General features: G+C 37.7%; 2 protein-coding genes, 1 long non-coding RNA gene and 1 pseudogene across 6 annotated transcripts; all 4 read left to right on the forward strand.

Moving 5' to 3' along the window:
* The first annotated feature begins 546 nt into the window (after positions 1-546).
* On the forward strand, positions 547-2,391 carry LOC112192197 (annotated as a pseudogene).
* A 5,991-nt stretch (positions 2,392-8,382) lies between these two features.
* On the forward strand, positions 8,383-12,677 carry LOC112192198. 4 transcript variants are annotated; one of them, XR_002933407.2, is made up of 7 exons: positions 8,383-9,086; positions 10,295-10,359; positions 11,034-11,182; positions 11,557-11,713; positions 11,968-12,011; positions 12,142-12,252; positions 12,360-12,677. It is a non-coding gene; the product is annotated as an uncharacterized LOC112192198 (long non-coding RNA). The 4 variants fall into 4 exon arrangements; XR_005808343.1 differs by lacking the exon at positions 10,295-10,359 and having other exon boundaries at positions 8,394-9,086; positions 12,142-12,275; XR_005808344.1 differs by lacking the exon at positions 10,295-10,359 and having other exon boundaries at positions 8,395-9,086; positions 12,142-12,271.
* Positions 12,678-19,363: 6,686 nt separating this feature from the next.
* On the forward strand, positions 19,364-21,421 carry LOC112193505 (UDP-glycosyltransferase 73C1). The gene has a single exon (XM_024333678.2). The coding sequence runs from the start codon at positions 19,827-19,829 to the stop codon at positions 21,291-21,293; it is 1,467 nt and encodes a 488-aa protein (XP_024189446.1). The 5' UTR covers positions 19,364-19,826; the 3' UTR covers positions 21,294-21,421.
* A 489-nt stretch (positions 21,422-21,910) lies between these two features.
* On the forward strand, positions 21,911-23,678 carry LOC112193506 (UDP-glycosyltransferase 73C3). The gene has a single exon (XM_024333679.2). The coding sequence runs from the start codon at positions 22,042-22,044 to the stop codon at positions 23,494-23,496; it is 1,455 nt and encodes a 484-aa protein (XP_024189447.1). The 5' UTR covers positions 21,911-22,041; the 3' UTR covers positions 23,497-23,678.
* The last annotated feature ends 424 nt before the right edge of the window (positions 23,679-24,102 follow it).

Consider the following 24,102-nt stretch of genomic DNA (forward strand, 5'->3'; position numbering starts at 1 on the left):
TACTTAATTCAGTGACGTACTAATCTGGAGCAATATGCATGCAACAAGGGGCCTACTGCCGGACGGAAATGCTAATAAGATAGATCGAGGACCACATTATCTTTTATTGGGGCGGGAAGGACCACATTTATTTCTTGTTTTCTGATAATTGAGAAGGAACACATTGATTGATTACACAAATTAACCCATCACTTAACGTTATGGCTAATTGTTAAGTAATGCATCGATTGTTATATCATACTGCATCAAGGGTTCTAGCGATTACTTTCATACGTGTGAGAAAAAAAAAAAAAATTCTCAGTTCTCACTCGATCATATGTTCTTCGATTGATGCTTTTCCTTCTCTCGGATATGTTCTTTCAACTTCGACCGACAATAATTGGATTGTGTCGAGGCTCTATGCAGTAGCAGACCGATACTAGAGCCAAGAGTGGCCTTGGCACATACATACACGTACAGAGTGTTCTCATATTTTTTAGTACTTTTGTTCTTAACTTCTTATGGGTCAAGGACCCTTTAGCTAAATTTAGCCTATTTATTTATTAACAAAAGGAATAGAAAAAGAATAATAAGAAACATGCATAGCATCACCAGTAATCAAAAGCTAAAGGCTGGCTTGAATTTTCTATAAAATGCTATCCATGCATGGATGATACTCTTCATATCTAACCTGGTTGCTAACCATGGCATCCCAAACCCCCCAGCTTCACTTTACCTTATTCCCTCTTATGGCCCAAGGCCACATGATTCCAATGGTTGATATGGCTAGAATGTTGGCACTGCGAGGTGTTACCATAACCATTTTCACCACACCATGCAACGCAGCCCGTTTCAAATTAGTCCTTGATCGTGCCATCAAAGCCGGGCTTCAAATTCGAGTAATCGAACTGAAGTTTCCCTGTCAAGAGGCAGGACTACCCGAGGGGTGTGAGAACTTTGACATGCTACCTTCACCCCACTTAGCCTTCAATTTCTACAATGCAACAGCTATGCTACAAGAGCAAGTAGAGATGTTGTTCCCAGAGCTCACACCAAAGCCATGTTGCATAATCTCTGACTTATGCTTGCCTTGGACAAACGACATTGCTAACATGTTTGATATACCAAGGATAAGTTTCCATGTACATAGTTGCTTTTTACTCTTGTGTTTGTACAATTTAGGCGTTCATTCCAAGGTGTTTGAGAGTGTAACCTCAGATTCTGAGTACTTTATCGTTCCAGGTAATTTGCCTGATCGAATCGAGGTTACCAAAGCTCAGATACCAGGACCATTGCTTCCAAACTTGAAGGATTTCATTGTCCGGATGGGAGCAGCTGAAAGGGCCTCATACGGTTCCATTGTGAACACTTTCGAAGAACTCGAGGGACCATATGCTAATGAGTACAAAAACGCAACAAAAAAGAACCATCTGTGGTGTATTGGCCCAACCTCATTATGGAACCAAGATGACTTGGAAAGAGGAAACAAGTCATCAATTGATAAAAATCAGTGTTTGAAGTGGCTTGATTCCTGGGAACCAAACTCTGTGCTCTATGTTTGCCTTGGAAGCCTATGTAATATGATACCTTCACAACTCATAGAGCTTGGCTTGGGGATAGAAGAGTCAAAGAGGCCATTTATTTGGGTTATAAAGGAAGGGAGGACATCAAAAGAGTTGGAGGAGTTGCTTTTGAAAGATGGATTTGAGGAAAGAAACAAAGAAAGAGGCCTTTTGATCAGAGGTTGGGCACCTCAAGTGTTGATTTTGTCACACCAATCAACTGGAGGGTTTATAACACATTGTGGATCAAGTTCATTTCTTGAAGGAGTATGTGCTGGAGTTCCCATGGCCACTTGGCCACTATTTGGTGACCAATTTTTTGCTGAGCATCTTCTTGTGACAGTTCTGAAAATTGCTGTAAGAATTGGGGTGCCAAAACCACTGAATTGGGGAGAGGAAGAAAAGACTGGGATATTGGTGTACAAGGAAATGTGAAGGGAGCCATAGAACTATTAATGGATGAAGGGAAAGTAAGTCAAGAGAGAAGAGAAAGAGTTGGGGAGCTTGCAATTATGGCAAAGGGAGCTGTACAAGAAGGGGGTTCATCTTATGTCAACATTACAAATCTAGTCCAACATTTCATGCAATTATGAAGTGGTGGGTGTCCTTTTCAAAAAAAAAAAAAAAAAAATTAAGTGGTGGGTGTGATGTATCTCATGTTGGTTTCAAGGAGTGGATGCTTTTGGTGTTTGAAATCAGCAATTGTCTTGTGATTTGGATCTTTGTCCAAAGAAAAAATAGAAGAAAAGTGTGTGCTCTCCAAGGTGAAGATACTCATGTGTATCCTTGGGTTTGTTATTGTTGTTAATCTATTGTATAATGGAATAATAAAAATTGAAGGCTTGTTGTTTGGGACCCTTTGGTTAAGGGAATTTATAATTTTTTGAGAGAGACAACAGTTGACCTCTTTCTGAGAGTGTGATGAAGCATGAAGGTGCAATTTATAAGAATAGAAGTTATAAATCCCTAATAAGATATTTTTTTTTTGAAGGGAATTGGGTGTCAATTAATTTATTAAAGATAGAAAATGTTACAAGTCAATAGCTCACCCAAAGAGGGCTATGACAAGATTGAACCAATCTTAAGGAGGCTAACTGGCCAACAACCAAAATGAGGCAATGAATCAAGCAATCTAACATGTAATATAGTCTTAGAAGACAATGAAAAACTAAAGAAAATCAAGAGACAATTTTCCTGACACTACTAGGGAAACAACCGGATCAAAGCCAGGTGTTAATCCTAATTTATTCAATGACCTAGAAACTACCTTGCATGAGGGCACTCCCAGGAGTGCTACCATCACCATCTAGGTTAATGCTGCCACCCTGGCCTCCACCATCACCACCGTAGGCTACACTACCATCTTCTTCCTCAGGCTAGTTGCATCCAGCTCCTTACTTTTCGAAGCAGCCTTGAAAGTGATAAAGTAATCTGAGGTTCACATCCAAAACCAATTGGTAACGGATGGAGTGGCCCAAACCCTTATAAACCCATAGGCGAGGTCTCATTTTTCCCATGTGGGATGTATATATTCTCAACAAGCCCTCGCACGTGTGGTGAATTTTTAAGCCATACACGTGAACAACTTTTGGGTGACGTGGAGCCCGTGTGACCGTTAGGCATGCACACGTGGATAACCTGCTCTGATAACATGATAAAGTAATCTGAGATTCACATCCAAAACCAATTGGTAATGGATGGAGTGGCTCAAACATTTATAAACCTATAGGCAAGGTCCCATTTTTCTCATGTGGGATGCATATATTCTCAACATAAAGCACGTCTCCTTCTGGACCTGGCTTCCCCATTCATATGCAGTTGCTTAGGTTGCAATCCAGCAGGCTTGGGGTTGTTCTTCCATGTCAGAGGCATGCCCACCTTTGCCTTCTTAGCTGGTGAAAACAAAAGCACCCCATTAATAGTCCTAAGAGCCAATTCAGGCTTAAAACCAAACTGGACCACCTTCGAGCTTACCGCCGCCACCTTCACCTCAAGTCACACCCTCTAATAACAAGAGACTGTTGTGTTCATTTGTACAAAATTCAATCATTCACTTGAAATGCGTCAATGTTATTTGATTTGTTCAAAGTTGGGTTGGTCCTAAGTTCTAAGAGGCCTGGTGTGTAAATTTGAATGCAGCCTTATTAATTAGAGCTTCCTATAGTTGCACAAAAAGAAGAAGAGAAAACAGTGCTTCTTAAAAAAATATTTAAGAAGAAATAGTATATAATAAAGCAAAGGGTGCGGCTATTGCCACTCTAACATTTTCTTTGTTCACCCTACATTTTAATTTTTATTATTAAATATACTTATCTAACCCATTTCTCCTTCCAATAATATCCTTATATGACATATCCAATTGAAAAAGAATTTTTTTAACGAAAATATCTCATTTAATTTATACCAATAAAAGAACAAAAATATATTAAAGTTTCATAATAAAATCATAATATGATTTACTTCCATTTTTTTTTTCCATTTAGTTTCAATGTTCATCTATTTCAATCCATGTCAAAAGATTAGTAAGTTAACAACTATAAGCAATGAAGAAGAGATTGATTTTTTGTTTGTTTGTGTGTTTTATACTTTTACATCGGTGTTCACAAAGGGTGTTGCAAATATTTTGATGAAGTTAACACTAATGGTTTGCGAATTGAATAACACATTAGCGATGAGGAGTCAATAATAAAAAGACTAAAAAAATAGTAAAAAAATTCACATTTGGATGGAGAAGATGAATATCAATGTTATCCAATGAGAAATTAAGAAGTCTTTATATTTAATTAATTGGTTATGTATTTAGTCGTCCTTACATATCTAGATTTTAGAAAATTAGTGTACTTATTAGTCATTTTGCACTTGGGTAATAAATTCTTTCAATAATTCAAATGTTTGTAGGGTGAACTAAGAAAATGGTAGGGTGGCAATAGAGTTTTTGTGTTAGGACCTCCAAATTTTCTCATTTGACCTTTTTTTTTTAAAAAATTATCAAATTGCTTATTTATCCTAATATAAAATTACTATTATGGACAACAAATCATAAGCAAGAATTATTACTATTTATCCTAATTTATAAATGACATAACCTTTTTTTTTTTTTTTTTCATATCTTCATCTAATTAATACGATGATTACTTTTCAAATTCAAAATGCTAAACAAGTGACGGACATAAGTATTTAAAATTGTATTTGAAAAAATAATAATAATAGAGTAGTATTTGGTGAAGAAAGTATTCAACTTCAACATTCTCAATATATAGAACACTAACCCAAAAGTAGGGCTGTCACTCAGTCGGTTCGAATTGGTTATAGGTATTACCAACTTCAAAACCAAAGCTTTCGGTTTCAAAATTGAGCTACCAATTACCAACCAAAATTTTCGGTTTTAATCATATCTACCAAATTCTGTATTTCAGTTTTTGGTATTACCAACTTACTTTGTAATATAAATTAGAATTAACAAAATTAGGTTTTTCAATTTTATAACCGTAAACTTCGTATTCATCTACTAATCATAACTCTTTTTTTTTTGTATATACGACATCAAATTTGATCTATTTTCAATAAAACTAGGTTATTTAACCATCTTGGACTAGGTTACTCAAAATACATGTACTATTAATTATGTAGTATAGTGAGTAATGTTCATACTATTATGAAAACTTTTATGTTTATTTCTTAATATACATGTATGTGTATTGAAAACCATAGTGTATAAAGCTAATATTTAGATAATCGGTAGATTCGGTATTTACCAAAATCAAACCAACTTTTTTGGTAATTTTCGATTTCTGTTTTATCGGTCTCGGTTATCAAAAAGTCGATTTACCAAACCTAAAGTATCGGCCGGTTCGGTAATTACCAAACCAAGTGGCAGCCCTACCCAAAAGCGATGCAATCAACCTAATAATACCTTTACAAAGCTATTAACATTTATCCACATGAATGTAATTGATTAAATGAGCATTTTGATTCACACCCTAGGCACATAAGAAAAAAAGGCGACATGATGAAGAGGCTTGCATCAAGCCCAGACTTGAGGTGAGTCCAAGAGGCAACTGCCATAGGCCCGTTTCATCTGATTGGCTCAAGAAATATAGCGGAAAGTAGTAAATAAAAGGGGTTGTGACCACTTACCCAATTTCAGCTTAAAAATTGCCCACTTACTCCACTGACAGTTTTTTAACCCATTTACCCAATCTAACATTTATTGACAATTTTGTCCCTATTAATTAAATTGAAATCTCTCTCTTCTCAGACTCTCTTTCTCTCTCTCTAAACTGAAACTGAACGATCTCTCTCCTCTCAGACTCTCTCATATTCAAAGCTCCCTTCTCTCTCCTCACAGCCTTCATCGGCGACGAGCATGGAGGCGAAGACGGCTCTGCTGTCAATTCCGGCGAGGAGGTCGAAGAAATCCTCTCTCTCTCTCTCTCTCACTCAGCCTTCATTTGCGACCAGTTCTCAGTCGTTGGCAGGGTTAGGCCTGAAGACCCGGTGCGCCAATCAGAGCTTCCTCTAACTCAGTTTGGTTCTCCGTCGAAGAGGGGTGGATTTGGGTCTGATATGCAGGTAAAAAAGAGATCTTGAAGAAGCGAGGTTGAAGATTGATTATACTCATTTATATGCGTGTAATTATATCTAAAACACTAGAATTAAGCTAATCCTCATGTTAATTAATATGTAATTAATCCATTTTTATTTACTTTGTAGAAAATAAGCGGAATTGCGGAAACGAGAGAAAATGGTGCTAATTTGGAGCAAACTGGAGTTTCCGACAAAAGGACGAAAAAGTCAACGCGGGTCAACCGTAGTCAACACCATCAAGGGAGCGGAATCAAACCATCTCTGATAATGTGTGGAAGTGCATTGAGGAAGAAGAGAAGAAAGAAGAAATATGAAGAAAAGAAGAAAGATGAAGAAAAGAAGAAAGGAGAAAGAAAAAGAAAAAGAAAAAGAAAAAAAAATCTTTACTGACTGTGCTGACGTCATGATGACGTCAGCAATAACATAATCAGCACCATATTCTCTCTTTCTCACGTGCTGCTCTTCTTTCTATTTTTTATTATTACTTTTTTTTCTTTTCTTTCTATCTCCTATCCCATGCTGCCACCTCATCATTTTTTTTTTCTTCTTTCCCATTCTCTCCCAGCCAGCCGAGAGACCAAAAACAAAACCCTATTCTCTCTCTCACCTCAATTTAAAAAGGAGGGCCGCACACTTCTTCCTCACAAGCCGCAGCACACCTAAAACAGAGGCAGCCCCTTTGGGCTGCTCTCTCTCTCTCCTCCTCCTCCTCCATTTTTCATAATAGTTTTAGTTTTCTTTTGGGTATTCATAGAATTTCTCACACAAGCTTCAAGGATTCATCAAGAGCTACAAGATTCAAGCTTTAGGTATTTGTGGGAGTTGTAATTCAAGGGAAGTCATATTAGCTTCCTAGCTAATTGTGGCTACCTTTGTGTTCTCCTACACTTCTATAATCTTTTCTCTTTGAATTTTGTATCTTTGATGTTCATAGTTATGGGTTGTGAGTAATTTCTTTGTTGGGAGTTAGGGTTGTGAAGCCCTAACTAATCTTGTATAAATATTGATGCTTTAATTTTAATAAATGCAATTTCCATTGTGTATGCTTTAAATCCGAATGTATTGGTCCTTAGAAGCATGTTTCTAGGCTTTGTCACCCTTTGAAATTATGTTGTGGGCAATTGTGATGAATAGATTGATAAATTGACAACTTATTGGTCTTGTTGCATCTAGGATTTAAGTGTGGTAACCATTAGCTAGCTTAATTGTAGCTAAGCTTGCTTGGGTCTCTATTATCTTGCACTCTAGGCCTCTAATTTTAGATATTGCGGCCTTAACCGGCGTAATGCCTAAATTAGAGAGTTGATTGTGGCCCTAACCGGCATAATCGATACACCGAAAGGATAATTGGTTTAGTAGCCTTGACCGGTACTAAATACGGGACTTAACACATATAGAAAATGCATGCATTTATGAAATTGGCACCGATATTTGCAAGATAGTTAGTGTGAATCACCCGACGCTTCCATATTCCCATTAATTTGAAAACCCAAATTTAATTTTCTAGTTCGTTAATTAGTTGTTTAGTTTACTTTTCGGTTGCGTTTAATTTAGTTGATTCCCAATTCAAAACCCCCTACAAATTTCGACTCATTTGTGCATATCCACCACTAGGCTCTTAGTTTTGATTAGGCTTTGGTGAAAACCAAAACCGAGCATTGCTAGGGCTTGGTGCCTTAGATTAACATTTTTATTTATTTTCTTTTTCTTTTCTTTGTTTGCTAAGTGTCTTTATTTCCGATTACCCAAGGATTGTGGGTTAGCCACTAATCCCCGTGGTACGATAAACTTTGGGCATAATATTTCCCTATCTTGACAATGATACGTACGCCTGCGTAAATGTGTATCAAGTCAATGGCGCCGTTGCCGGGGATTAGGGTTTAATAGCCTTAATCCTTTGGTAAATCGGTTCTTTAGGTCACTTTAGCATATTTTTATTTCTTTGTTATTAAAAAAAAAAAAAAAAAATTGGTCTAAATAGTTTATTATATTTTTGTGTGCTTATTTTTCTGTTTTCTTTGTAATTTTTGGTTACTAATCTCACTTGTGAAAACTCATAGGGGATATATTTTTCTCACATTGAGGTATGGATCGATTGAGCTATGGATGGGAAGATCCGAGAGGATATGAGCAACAAAGTTTCTATGGTGGAGGTCATCAAGAGTGGAATTCTCATGCGGCGGGTTCTATCACTACTAAAAACAATTGCAATTGCTTCGGAAATTTGCGACGGAAAAGTTTTCCGTCGCGAAAAGTCAGCTTTTGCGACAGCATGTGCTACGGCTATGTTACCGTCGCATCTCGGAGAGTTTTTGCGACGGATGTAACCTTACCGTCGCATAATTATACATCTATTGCGACGGTATAGTCACGCCGTCGCTTGTATAATTAAAATAAATAAATAAAAAAACAAGACTATTCAATTAATCCTTCATTCAGATTAGATCTAGACCAAAACTGCTTTTCTTTCATGCCACTTCCTCCTCTCTCTCTCGCGCTTTATTCACCGAGCTCAAAACCCTAACATAGAGATCCCCGGCCTCCATTGAAGAGAGAGATTTGGTTAGAAGCGGAGGAGATCGAGCTTCATTGATGACATGGTCGAGGAGGACGAGGAGGAGGAAGAGGAGGAGGACGATGATGATGAATACGGCCCCTATCGTGGCGGCAGCGGCGGGAGTCATAAGCGGGGCAAGAAGAGGCCTTCTGGTGGATTTTCTTGATTTCGCAGCTGTGGTCGATTCAGATGAGGAGGATGAGGAGGAAGATACTATACATTATCAATAAGCCCCTTTCCTTTTTCTCCTCCTTTGTAAATTTAACCCCAAATTGCTTTTAACCAAAAAAAAAAATTCACCTCCATGAAAATCCCCAAATCCAATTTTGATCTTTTTGATCTGTTTTGGTGTTGTTGTAGGTACCAATATTCAGATGAACGAAGAGGTTGCGATTAAGCTGGTGAGTGTAGCAATTGAGCTCCTGATGTTGACTTTTGTTTTGATGCTCATTTGGTCCTGTTTGATGCCAATTTGGATGCTAATTTTCAGAACGTTTTGAAAATTTGGGAGAATATGGTTTATGAGTTTATGGTGTGCTTGGTAGACATGCTTCAGCTTTCAGTTTATTAGTAATGCCATAGGTTTGGGGAACCAATAGTTCTTAAATCAATGGAATTTGTGGTTGATTGCATTAGTGGTATAAACTTGCTTTGTCGTGTATTTTTCCTGTTTTGGTTTGTAATGAACCGTAATTGTCTTCAGTCTCTGACTTTTAGGTTAATAAGAAGAATCAATAACACTGGAGAAAGAGGGCCAAATCCTCTAATTTCCTTGTTTTTTTAGCTGAGTCCTATCTAATGAATTTGGTTGACCAGGTTTCCAATTTTTAGGAAAATGTGAAGACAAAACATTCTCAGTTGGAAATTCCATAGGCTTTTTAATTATAGTGGGTGGCTGCACTCCTCCAGCTTGTGAAATTTTAATTACAATTCACAATAAGAAATAAAAAAGAGCTAACTGGGTTAGGATGTTTGCAAGAGACCTATAGTGGTACAAAGAAATTGAGTATGGGTGCGTGGGCTTTAGGTGATCCTCTGCCACTAAGGTTTTGACAAAGTGGATGAAAGTGCTCACAGTTGGCTAATATAGATTGCTAGTTAAGGTGAAGCTGTGTGCTTTCCTAGTCTGGATAGAAACAAATGGGTTTTTATAGGACATGATGATTGTGATGGAAATGAACTCGATCGAATTGACAACCATGAACTTGCCGTGCACCTTAAGACTTAAGTTGATGACTCGTGGAGACTTATGAGTTCCAAGTCTTGTTGACTTTGTCGTTAGCGGGTTCGGGATCCATAATTCATGGTCTTTGTAAGAAAGGAAACATAAAACCACAGAAAAAGACTACGAAAGAAAATGGACAAACTCTTGCATTTTCAGGAAGCAAATATGTCCAGATCTCATTAGATTTGGAAGTAATTTGGATGTAGTGTAGGTTAGAGCAGATGAGTTATCTGGGAGGGTTGGCTATCGCATTCTTCGCTTTGGGCCCCCTTTTATGCTATTGTAATTTGTTTCCAATTCTTTTTATTTATTCTGTTTTTAGGCGCAGCTTTGTACTAGAAATCAAAGTTTGATATCTAGTCTGTTGGTATTTGTTCTATCCAGACTAGAAAAAACTTTGCTTTGAGTATGACACCGAACCATATTACCAAGCTCTAGATAAAGTCAAGGTATGCAGCTTTACATTTTTCATTTTTGTGATTGCAAGTGATATCACAAAGACAAAACCCAATTCAAGTTTGTAGTCAAGTGACTTTGACTACAAACTTGAATTGGGTTTTGCAAATTGTGATGAAACTTGAATTGGGTTTGCTTGTCATGGTGCTGTTTTTAATAAATAATTGGTTGGTCTAGTTTTTGTAACTTACTGCTTTTGTAGTCTGGTTTTGGATTCAGGAATGTGAGGTCTTAAGTCTTAATAGAATATCCTGCATTGACAGTTAAGGTTTATCCCAAGCATGCTTATTTCACATTTCTTTTCTTTCTACTATTTCTGGCGATTGGATTGATTTGGTTTTGTTCTTTATTGATGATACCATAGTAATGCAAACCGATGATCATTCTAATACAGATCGATGTGGTATGTGGGAACAGCTTGATTGAGTAATGTCCTCTGAGATTGGCTAAGTGTACAAAGATGACTTTGCTTTTTGTCTTATTGTATATCTGTTTAGAAATTAACTTAATAGAGGTTTATCTTTTCTTAATGATAATTCCTGTTTAAAGTTTACTCAATCCAAAAGGTAAGATCTTAAGAGTCTGAGTCAGAATGGTATGAAAGTTTCTGTTTCTTATAGTGACATTAGCATGACTTTATGTTTCTGATCTTGGTTGGAATTTACAGATGCAATCCATCCTGCTGATGTTGGACTTAAAGAGGAAAATCCAGATGATGATCGAGGGCTTGGTTTTTTCAGAGACAATCTGAATAGAGTTTCTCGACGGACTCAACCAATAACATACTTCAATTTATATGAAGGTGATAGTTTTACGGTAAGCATTTAGCAGAAAGGACAGATATTTTTACTTCAATACCATCACTTTACTGCCAAATAGAAATGCTAACTTTTTCTTTTTCTTCTTCCCAACTCGTTCTTATGGATTTTATATTGTGAAACTTTGAAGCAATCGTTGGTAACAGTGTTCTTACTGCCAGCTTGACTGTGTATATGTGCATGTAAAATAAATTGAGTTTCTCTTAATGAACTTTTGATATTATGTAGATTATATTTTGTGTACTTCTCCATGATATGATTGTTGGAATCATCATTCATCTGAGTTGCCACTTAACAATTTATTAGGATTCTTGTTGTGTTAAAAGCTCTCTTATATTATTACTGAATGATTAGGTAAATTGTTTTATGCAGATGTGTATATTCTGTTTTCCTACTTCCTCAGTCATTCCACTTCATGATCACCCTGGCATGACTGTTTTTAGCAAAGTTCTGTATGGTTCTTTGCATGTGAGAGCTTACAATTGGGTGGAGCCTTCCCACGAAAGCAAGGGATCAAATTACTTTCCAGGTCTGCTTTCTCATTGAAATTTCAGCTTTTGCATGGTTTACGCTTCTTAACAAATAACTATTTTCATATTTCTCTTAGTTCCTAAACACAATGTTCTCATGATCTGAGGTCAAATTATGTGGTAAATGATGGTGTGTTCTCCAATGCAGTAAGATTGGCACACTTGCAGACTTAATACACATTGTACTTACATGGGTTGAAGAGATTTTACATTCCTCTTTCTCATACTATGAGTCTTTTGGTATGTGTTACAGGAGATGAGATGACTCGAATTTTCTGGAAATCAATCAAGGATAAGGTGTGTTGATCTAACTCTTATTTCTCCATCAATATGTGTGTGTTATAATATATTCTTTTTTCCAGTTTAGATTTTCTGGTCAAGATTTTGATTACTCATGCTTTCTCTTCTCATCGTGTAACATCTGCAGCTTATTCTCCCCTTTTTGGATTTGGACATTTAAGTACTTTGACCTTGGTCTTCCTCACCATGATACCACTGATGATAAAGTTACCGTTGAAAGTGCAGAGGCTACTCTTAAGTACGTTTGCTTGATTGGTGTAGGTTGTCAGATAAGGACGTTTTGTATATGCAAACATTTACTTCCATTTTCTTGTATTTGAAAGTTGATATATACATATTATGCAGGAGGATTAGAATGGGGCTGCTCCAGCTAGAAGTGTTCTGGTGTGGATCCTAATATAAATTTGAAAGTATGCTTAGGCAGCAGCTGTGGTTGATATTCTGGCCATCTTTTAGAAGTGAAGGTGCTGCATTGCTGTTGTTTTGGCTTACTCTTGATTGCTTCTTGGTTATAGATGATGGGTTTTATTTTGTAATTTGATATTTTTCTGTTCATAATAATTGTTATAGATGGTACTAGCTTTGGTGTGCAATTCACACCATTTTTTTTTTAAAAATGAAATATTCTTTTGCGACGGCAAAGTATCCGTTGCAACCAATTCACCCCATTTTTTTTTTTAAAATAAAATATTTTTTTGCGACGGCAAAGTACCCGTCGCAAATAGTTTAGTCATTGCGACGGCAACAGTTTTCCGTCGCAAATACTTTTTGCAACGGCATTTTACCGTCGCAAATGGATTTTGTGACGCCACCTATTGCAACGCCAATATTTCCGTCGCAAAAGGCTTAATTTTCCGTCGCGAAAAGTTTTTTCCGTCGCAAAAGCCCAATTTGCCGTCGCAAAATATGCGTCGCAAAAGCAATTTTTTTTAGTAGTGTATGTCCTCTTGCAATGAAATTTGTGCTTTGTGTAATTCTCCTTGGCATTCACCTTTTGAGTGCTCTTTGAGATTTGAGTGCCCGGATTTTATGCAAGAGTGTGAGTACAAGATGGGCATGTATCAAGAGACATTTATACCCAATGCATATCCACAAGAAGAAGCTTATGAGCCTAGTAAGGAATTTGTTGACGGACTACTAGCTCAATTGCATGCCTCCCAAGCTCTATTACAAGCCTTTCAAGTTAGTATTTCACAAGAGACCATGGTTCCCGAAGCATATCCTCATGAGCAAGCATATGAGTCTAGGAGACCTTCTCTTGAAGAATTGCTAGCTCAATTGCAAGCTTCCCAAGCTCACTTGCAAGCCTCACAAGCTCAATTGCAAGCTTCTCAAGAAATGCTTGCACATTCCAATGAGCAACTTGAAGCAAGTTTTGCACAAAAGTCACCCTTCACCATTTATGAGCATGAATCTTTCTTTGACCAAGTGGAGCCTATTTCAAGAGAAGAAGTGTATATCGAGCATCTTGAGCAAGAATCCTTTATGCAAGTTGAAAATGGTGCTAGTGATGTTGATGTACAAGAAATTGAGGTTGGTTATGAAAGTTTCAATGCAAGTGGGGTGAGAGACTACACTTCGGAGGAACCGGTGCAATATTGGAAATCTAATCTTCACAATGAAGAGGAGGTATATGAAGTTGATTCCGACGAAGAGGATAGCTTCTGTAGTGAGGAAGATGTGGAGCTTGAAGACTTACACCATGATCCCTTAATCGTTGAGGTCGATATTCCCAAGGAGAAAGAGAGTCCTTCAATACCTTGTGATGATGAAGAAATTGAAGAGCCAAGGACTTTCTTGCCTCCCATATTCATGGAGATCCATCATGAGCTTCCCAAGGTGGAGAGTAAGACATTGAGCACTTATGTTCTTAATGGAAAGATTGAGATCAAGGTACTTTTACCTCTCAATCCACCATTAAGTGGTCAATGTTTCTACAATGAGGTGATGGATTGGAAAGGAAGTGAACCTCTTGCACTTAACCTTTCCCATCACTCGCAAGAGCTTCTACCACCTATTGTTCCTATGAGCATCATTTCTACACCACTTGAGAAGGAGAAGGCAAGGAGATTGATCCATAATAGAAAAATGGAGAAGAATGGGAAGATTAAGAAGCTACACTTTTGGCCACCAATTGGAGTATTCTTATGTAGCTCTTGGTCTTGCCTCTATGATACATCAATGAGTCCCTTAGCCCCAAACAATAGAGTGGTCGTACTTGAGAAGTATCCACCTTGACAACGATCATGTTCTATAGACCGGCTTGGGGTCTTTAAAAACAAGCGCTTCTAGGGAGGCAACCCTAGGTGGTTTTGAAATTTCCTGGTTTATTTTGCATCAATAAGGCTATTCAGCCATCTTTTTGGGAGGTTGGGAGGTGCTTGGAGTGTGGAGAATAAGGAGATATTTTGAGCTACAATTCTTGTGTGGAGGTCATGGAGGATGATTTTGGGTTATGAGTTGATGGGATGAAGACCATGAGCTTAATGGAGGACCCTTGTCCTTATTCTTTGATGGCCTTTTTGTGACGCATTGCTCTTTGGACACTATATATTTCTCAATGGAGTCGATCTTTCATGAGCACCTAGAGCTAGCTGAGAGCATACGTTAAGGAAGTCAAGGCCTTGTGCCTTGAGGTTGGTGTCTCATATTTTCTTCTTCGAAGGTTGTGAGCAATGGAGGTGTCTACAAAGGGGGTTTTCCGTAACTTTTCTCCGCATTTAGATTTTTATTTTCATAGCTCCATTTTTGTGCCTTCGCCCGGACTTCACTCTCATGCCTAAATCCAACACGAATTTTAGCTTTCGAGCTCACTTTACAACATTGAGGACAATGTTGGTTTTAAGTGTGGGGGTGAGGGCTCGGGCGCCCTATGAAAAAAAAATTAAATTAAATTTAGATTAGCTTTATGTAATTATATTTTAGTGGTTAATGCCTTTTCCAACCCCAATGACGAGCCATGGACTTAACTTGTTGTGATTGTGAATAGACTAAGCATGATCTAGGACTTTGAATTTGTTTTGTGATTAAGTGTATATGTGATTTATGCTTGACTATATGTGTGCACATAGCCTAAGGTTAGGTTGGTTCATCATAATTAGAGAAGCATATAGATTATTCGATTAACTTGCATGCCTTATTTGTGAGCTTTTGAGCCTAATATCCATAGTGTATGCATTGTTCATTCACTTTTTCTTTCATGTGTGTACAATTTCATGACATTACGTATCTAGAACTTGCTTGAGACCTCTCAAGGCTACTTTTAGCTTGCGACATGATAGAAAGGATGGAGGCATTAGGACTATATACCACCATGGCCAAAGAAGCATGTGCCCAAAAATATTTACCACTAGATTGCCACTTTGAGCCTATTTATATAATTTAGCCTTTTTGTTCATTACCACCACAAATTCCTACCTAGCCTAAACACTTTTATCCTACCATTCCATGGTAGTTGGTGAAGCGATTCGAGAGAATGACTTTATGTTTAAGTGCTTCCAAAGAAAAGAAAAATCAAAAGTGTGAGGTTATAAAAGAATAAGTGTGGGGGTGAGTGATTTTAGATAGAAAAGAAAGTTTCAAAAAAAAAAAAAAAAAAAGAGAATAAAGTATGTGAATATAGAAAGAAAGTTCAAGGAAAAGAAAAGTAGAAAAAAAAAGAAAAAAAAAAAAAAGGGTTGTGTGAAAAAAAAAAGAAAAAAAAAAGAAAGAAAGAAAAAAAAAAAATATTACATAGTATAGTAGTGTAGTGTGGGTTGTATATTGGGTTTAGAGTAAGTGAGTTAGCATTTGAAAGCAAAAGTCATATATCTCTACAAGAGAGAGTTACTTCACCGATTTCCATGGACTTTGTCTTTCCCTATCCTTCATTTCTATTAGCCACTTGCCTTTAGCCCCATTACAACCAAATAAAAGACCTCTTAATCTTGAATGTTGTGGGTTACCTAGCGGAGATGAGATCGAAGAGCAAGCATATGGTAATGCGTGTTGTGAAATTGCTTTTGAGTGAAATATAAATAGCCCCTAAATACTTGAGCGGTAATATTTAGTGAACTTATGTGAGTTTAGTGGGTTATATGGGGTCTTCTATGTGTCTATTTGATTATGGTGGATTGATGTGACACATGGTTTATACATGCATATACTTGAGCATTTCTTACATGTGCATCTTCATTGCCTTACAAATTTATAATTTCTATGTTATGTTTTGTCGACTTCATGGTCATATACATAATTAGTTCTCCGAGGGTTATGGTTGGAAAGGCTAATACTACACTATTTTTATGTTTGTGAGTTATTAGATTTTCGGATTAAATTTCATTTAGTTTGCTTGAGGACAAGCAAAGTTCAAGTGTGGGGGTGTGATTATACTCATTTATATGCGTGTAATTATATCTAAAACACTAGAATTAAGCTAATCCTCATGTTAATTAATATGTAATTAATCCATTTTTATTTACTTTGTAGAAAATAAGCGGAATTGCGGAAACGAGAGAAAATGGTGCTAATTTGGAGCAAACTGGAGTTTCCGACAAAAGGACGAAAAAGTCAACGCGGGTCAACCGTAGTCAACACCATCAAGGGAGCGGAATCAAACCATCTCTGATAATGTGTGGAAGTGCATTGAGGAAGAAGAGAAGAAAGAAGAAATATGAAGAAAAGAAGAAAGATGAAGAAAAGAAGAAAGGAGAAAGAAAAAGAAAAAGAAAAAGAAAAAAAAAAAATCTTTACTGACTGTGCTGACGTCATGATGACGTCAGCAATAACATAATCAGCACCATATTCTCTCTTTCTCACGTGCTGCTCTTCTTTCTATTTTTTATTATTACTTTTTTTTTCTTTTCTTTCTATCTCCTATCCCATGCTGCCACCTCATCATTTTTTTTTTCTTCTTTCCCATTCTCTCCCAGCCAGCCGAGAGACCAAAAACAAAACCCTATTCTCTCTCTCACCTCAATTTAAAAAGGAGGGCCGCACACTTCTTCCTCACAAGCCGCAGCACACCTAAAACAGAGGCAGCCCCTTTGGGCTGCTCTCTCTCTCTCCTCCTCCTCCTCCATTTTTCATAATAGTTTTAGTTTTCTTTTGGGTATTCATAGAATTTCTCACACAAGCTTCAAGGATTCATCAAGAGCTACAAGATTCAAGCTTTAGGTATTTGTGGGAGTTGTAATTCAAGGGAAGTCATATTAGCTTCCTAGCTAATTGTGGCTACCTTTGTGTTCTCCTACACTTCTATAATCTTTTCTCTTTGAATTTTGTATCTTTGATGTTCATAGTTATGGGTTGTGAGTAATTTCTTTGTTGGGAGTTAGGGTTGTGAAGCCCTAACTAATCTTGTATAAATATTGATGCTTTAATTTTAATAAATGCAATTTCCATTGTGTATGCTTTAAATCCGAATGTATTGGTCCTTAGAAGCATGTTTCTAGGCTTTGTCACCCTTTGAAATTATGTTGTGGGCAATTGTGATGAATAGATTGATAAATTGACAACTTATTGGTCTTGTTGCATCTAGGATTTAAGTGTGGTAACCATTAGCTAGCTTAATTGTAGCTAAGCTTGCTTGGGTCTCTATTATCTTGCACTCTAGGCCTCTAATTTTAGATATTGCGGCCTTAACCGGCGTAATGCCTAAATTAGAGAGTTGATTGTGGCCCTAACCGGCATAATCGATACACCGAAAGGATAATTGGTTTAGTAGCCTTGACCGGTACTAAATACGGGACTTAACACATATAGAAAATGCATGCATTTATGAAATTGGCACCGATATTTGCAAGATAGTTAGTGTGAATCACCCGACGCTTCCATATTCCCATTAATTTGAAAACCCAAATTTAATTTTCTAGTTCGTTAATTAGTTGTTTAGTTTACTTTTCGGTTGCGTTTAATTTAGTTGATTCCCAATTCAAAACCCCCTACAAATTTCGACTCATTTGTGCATATCCACCACTAGGCTCTTAGTTTTGATTAGGCTTTGGTGAAAACCAAAACCGAGCATTGCTAGGGCTTGGTGCCTTAGATTAACATTTTTATTTATTTTCTTTTTCTTTTCTTTGTTTGCTAAGTGTCTTTATTTCCGATTACCCAAGGATTGTGGGTTAGCCACTAATCCCCGTGGTACGATAAACTTTGGGCATAATATTTCCCTATCTTGACAATGATACGTACGCTTGCGTAAATGTGTATCAAGTCAAAGATATAGAGGGTGTGTGGCTGTAGGTCTGCAACTTGCTGGCATATGGTGGGATAATTATGGTGGTGTGGTTCGGTGGGTGAGTCAAATAGAATAGAAATGGATTGAGTGGAGTGCTGGTAGTGATTGTAAGAAAAATAAAATAAAATAGATGGATGGGGTGGCTGGGGGTGAGGAAGAGAGAGCTGAGGTCGTGGTGTTCAGTGTATGTATACTGTGAGCTCCGAGAATGAGGAAGGAAAAAAAAATTATGTGTACAATTGAACATATAAATTGATCAATTATGTCTGTAGTTTATTCATTTTGGTTCACTTGAGGGCAATAATATGATTATTGGAGGGTAATAATATGATTATTAGGGGGCAATAATCTGATTATTGGGAGGCAATAATATGATTATAAATTGATCAATTGTGCCTGTAGTATATTCATTTTGGTTTTGGGAGTTTATACAATTCACTGAACGACAATAATATGATTATTGAGAGACAATAAAATAAGTATTAGGGGGCAATAATATGATTACGGGGGACAATAACATGGTTACTGGGTATTATTAGGGGGCAATAAATTCAGACACCGGAATCCAGACACCAGTTCGGTAGCAGGATTCCTGATTTCGGTCATCGGTTGCCGGAGTCCGCGGCCGGCCACTGGTCACCGGAGCACAGTAATGTGGATGATGACTTTTCTCTCTAAGTGAGAAAGAAGGAGAGGGCAAAAAAGTTCCAAAAATAAATAAAAAGAATTTAAAAAAGAATTAATTGGGTATTAGATAAATAATCCCTTAGAGTGTTTTGGGTAAATAGGGTTAAAAAACTGTTAGTGAAGCAAATGAGCAATTTTTAAGCTGAAATTAGGTAAATAATCATTTCCCCTAAATAAAACTGAGGTGTGAACGGTATTGTAGGTACAACACAATTGGCCAAGTCCTGTTTCAGTGCAGACCAAATGATTTTCCTTTTAGCTTTCAGACACTTTTTTCATTTTTAAATTCATTTAGTTGTTTTTTGTTTTTTTTTTTTAAAAGGGAAAAATTCATATAGGAACACCTTAAACTGGGTGTGCACTGTGCAGTCAATTAATAGTTTTGTATCAGAAATCAAAATTCATGGAGGTTGAAGAAAAATGGAGGATCAACTAATTTTCTATAATTTATTTAAGCGTTAGGAAGATTACTCATTTCATACACTCGTCCCTCTGTAAAAAAGAAAAAAGAAAATCTTCCAATAAAAATAAAATAAAAACTAAACACGTTTAGCAGCCCATGCATTTACAGTATTTCATTATTTACGTCTATTATCTTCTATTCAACAGCAGAAGTGGTGCACATAACTTATTATATATTGTCGTACAGAAGGTGCCGTTGTCCAAAAAGAAGTCCATAGAAGGTGCCAAGAGAAAGGGATAACCATTATTGTCCACAGAACTTTGTCCTACTCGATCGGTTCTCTTCCTCGACCAAAACAATGGACACGCATGCTCTTACGTCAGTAGCAAAGCCATATTGTCTGGTAGCATAAAATTTTGCTGTATCACTATATTACTAAAGCAAAGAGAAGCATGCTCATAGCTAGCTAGCTCATAATTGTTCATCTATTCCATTATTTTCCATGGCTTCTCAGGAATGCCAGCTTCACTTTGTCTTGTTTCCTTTTATGGCCCAAGGCCACATGATTCCAATGGTAGACATTGCTAGAATGCTTGCACAACACGGGGTGGCTATCACCATAGTCACCACACCACTTAATGCAGCTCGTTTCGAAACAGTTCTTACTCGCGCCAAAAAATCGGGGCACCAAATCCGGTTGATCCAGCTGAAATTTCCATCTGAAGGAGCTGGGTTGCCTCATGGTTGTGAGAACTTGGACATGATACCTTCCAACTTGGCCTCAAATTTCTTCAGTGCAACCAAAAGGCTACAAGAGCCGGTAGAGAAACTGTTTGAAGAGCTGACCCCCAAACCAAGTTGTATCATCTCAGACATGTGCTTGCCATGGACAATTAACATCTCTCGCATGTTTAACATTCCACGGATATCTTTCAGTGGAACGTGTTGCTTTTTCCTCTTATGTTTTAGCAAAGTCGGCATATCTAAGGTTCTTGATGATATAACCTCTGAGGAGGAGTACTTTGTCCTGCCTGACTTGCCAGATCGCATTGAGGTGACCAAGGCTCAGCTGCCGGCAACCCATGCATCAAACATGGAAGATTTTAACGAAGCTTTGCTTGCAGCTGAGATGGCCTCATATGGGATAATTATGAATAGCTTTGAAGAGTTGGAGCCAGCATATGTTAAAGAATACAAGAAGGTAAAGAAAGATAAAGTATGGTGTGTTGGCCCTGCATCATTATGCAACAAAGATGACTTGGATAAGGCACAAAGAGGTAACAAGGCCTCGGTGAATGAACATTACTGCTTGAAGTGGCTTGATTCTTGGGAAGCAAGCTCAGTGCTCTATGCTTGCTTTGGAAGTTTATGTAATCTCATACCTGCACAACTCATAGAACTTGGATTGGGACTAGAGGCATCCAATAAACCATTCATTTGGGCTGTGAGGAGCAGTAGTCAGTCGGAGGAATTGGAAAAGTGGATAACAGAGAACGGATTTGAGGAAAGGACCAAAGGAAGGGGCCTGCTGATTTGGGGTTGGGCTCCGCAGACACTAATACTATCACACCCTGCAGTTGGGGGTTTCTTAACACATTGTGGTTGGAACTCTATATTAGAAGGGATATGTGCTGGGGTGCCTTTGATTACATGGCCATTGTTCGGAGACCAATTCTTCGACGAGAAACTAGTAGTGCAGATTCTAAAGATTGCGGTGAGAGTTGGGGTGGAGTATCCGATGAAGTGGGGAGAGGAGGAAAGTATTGGGGTGTTGGTGAAAAAGGAAAATGTGAAGGAAGCGATAGACAAGTTGCTGGATGGAGAAGAAAGCCAAGCGCGAAGAGATAGAGCCAGAGAGCTTGCTAAATTGGCAAAGAGAGCAGTAGAAGAAGGGGGATCTTCTCACCTCAACATTGAACTACTAATCCATGATATCATGCAACAAGGAAATTGCACAGAGAGAAAATAAGAAGAGATATCTCAGCTGGTACATTGATTGGGAGTAGTAGTTTTTTTTGTAGAAGTTTTTTATTTTATTTTATTTTATTATATTTTTTTTTTACAGATTACCAGAGTTGGGAATGATTTTTTTTACAAGATACATTGATTCTCTATTGTTGAAAAATTGCAATAAAGCAGATCATGAAGTATCTTGCTGTTTGCTTTTGTTAAATGATTAGCTTAGCTATTTTATCATACATGTGTAATGCGTTCAAACAGATTTCTTAGTTCAATATGTGAAACTAGTCTAAAACTCAGCCACAATTTTCTTTTTCCCTGGTCTTTTCTTGATTTCCCTGGTCTTTTCTTGAAATCCAGAGGCAGTAGCAGTGAATGTTGTAACCACATTTTCCATAATCTCTTCAGTATTCTGTGAACCACATCATATCAAAACAATGTAAGATAAATAAATAAACACCACATCATACGATTCCCATATTGCTTCCATGCATGCATGGTACCTTGAATCCCACCCACCAGCTTCATTTTGTCTTGTTTCCTCATATAGGTTGAGGATGCCAGAAGTGCTCCACTGATATCCACAGAATGCAAAGCTTATCTTCCACTGACAGACCATATATGTATATGTAGGCTCTTACGTCACTAAGAAAGCACCATTTTCCAGTTGCATGAAGTTTATTATATTACTCAAGCAAGAGAAATCTACACATAATTGTTCATTCGATATTTCGATCCATTAATTTCATTTTTTTCCTATGGCTTCTCAAAACCCCCAGCTGCACTTTGTCTTGTTTCCATTTATGGCTCAAGGTCACATGATCCCAATGATAGATATTGCCAGAATTCTGTCACAGCGTGGCGTGATGATCACCATAGTCACCACACCACATAATGGTGCTCGTTTTCAAACAGTTCTTGCTCGTGCCATAGAATCTGGGCTCCAAATCCGGTTAGTCCAACTGAAATTTCCATGTGAAGAAGCAGGACTACCTGATGGGTGTGAAAACCTTGACATGCTACCTTCACAAGACTTGACCTTGAATTTCTTTACAGGAACTGCGGTGCTACAACTGCCAGTAGAAAAGTTATTCGAAGAGCTGCACCCCAAGCCAAGTTGCATAGTCTCTGACATTTGTTTGCCATGGACCATCAACATTGCTCGCAAGTTCCACATTCCAAGGGTATCTTTCTCTGGAACGAGTTGCTTTTGTTTACTTTGTATGTTCATTTTGCACATGTCTAAGGTTCACGAGAATATAACCTCCGAATCGGAGTACTTTGTTGTGCCGGACTTGCCCGAACGAATTGAGATAACCAAGGCTCAGCTTCCAGGGCCTCTGACTCCGAATATGAAAGATTTTCATGAAGTAATGGTTGCAGCTGAGCTGGAGTCATATGGGATAATTATGAATACTTATGAAGAATTGGAACCGGCATATGTTAAAGATTATAAGAAGGCAAGAAATGACAAAGTCTGGTGTATTGGCCCGGTGTCACTATGCAACAAAGATGACTTGGATAAGGTACAAAGAGGTAACAAGGCCGCAGTTGACGAAAACCACTACTTGAAGTGGCTTGATTCCTGGGGATCAAGTTCTGTACTTTATGCTTGCCTTGGAAGTTTATGTAATCTCACATCTGAGCAACTGATAGAACTTGGACTGGGATTAGAGGCATCAAAGAAACCATTTATTTGGGTTGTAAGGGGTAGTGGTCAATCGGAGGGGTTGGAACTGTGGATGAAAGAAAATGGTTTTGAGGAAAGGACCAAAGAAAGGAGCCTTTTGATTCGAGGTTGGGCTCCACAAACACTAATATTGTCACACCCTTCAGTTGGAGGGTTCTTAACACATTGCGGCTGGAATTCAACATTAGAAGGCATATGTGCTGGGCTGCCAATGATTACATGGCCGCTGTTTGCAGATCAGTTTCTCAATGAGAAACTAGTGGAACAGATTCTAAAAATTGCAGTGAGGGTTGGGGTAGAATATCCAATGAAGTGGGGAGAGGAAGAGAAGATAGGTGTGTTGGTGAAGAAGAAAAATGTGAAGGAAGCAATAGACAAGTTGATGGATGGAGAGGAAAGTCAAGGGAGAAGAGAAAGAGCAAAAAAGTTTGCAAAGATGGGAAAGAGAGCAGCAGAAGAAGGGGGGTCTTCTGATCTCAACATTGCAGTTCTAATCCAAGATATCATGCAAAAAGAGGGATGACATACAGGCCACAGCAAAGTAAGATGAGACTGATTTCATATGTAAAGGACATTTCAATGGTAATGTTGCATTTTTGATATTCGGAATGAATATTTATAATGTAGACATTTAGCTGCACCATACATGTAAGATTGAGTTTCGATTTGCTTATTATTCATATCTAGTTTTTAATTTTGATCAGATTATGCTTTTACCTCCTTCGATATGCAAAAAATTGTCATAGGGTGGAGCACGAATTTTTTCCAAGCTAAAGCTCATTAGAAAAGTTAGGATCCTTAAACCCTGCCGAACAAAATTGTACACTTTAATATTCAGAGGTATTAATAAAGTTAGTATGAATCAGAAAAAGCCCAATATATTGGCGTATCATATGCCTCATCAGAGATCATAAATATGTAGTTTAGAATGCGATCTCTTATGTCATGTGGTGCTTGAGGAGCAAATGAATTGCAAGTACTAAAGTTATGAATAAGTGGAATGTTTTTACTTGAAGCCATCACCACTGAAACAAGGACCAGGCCAAAGCCAGGCTACTATAAAGAACTAATATTTGGGGGCATGAGTCTTTCAAACCAAACAAAACTTCAATTAGAAATGGCCATCAAT

This window comes from Rosa chinensis, chromosome 3 (assembly GCF_002994745.2).
Source record: "Rosa chinensis cultivar Old Blush chromosome 3, RchiOBHm-V2, whole genome shotgun sequence".
Taxonomy (NCBI): Eukaryota; Viridiplantae; Streptophyta; class Magnoliopsida; order Rosales; family Rosaceae; genus Rosa; species Rosa chinensis.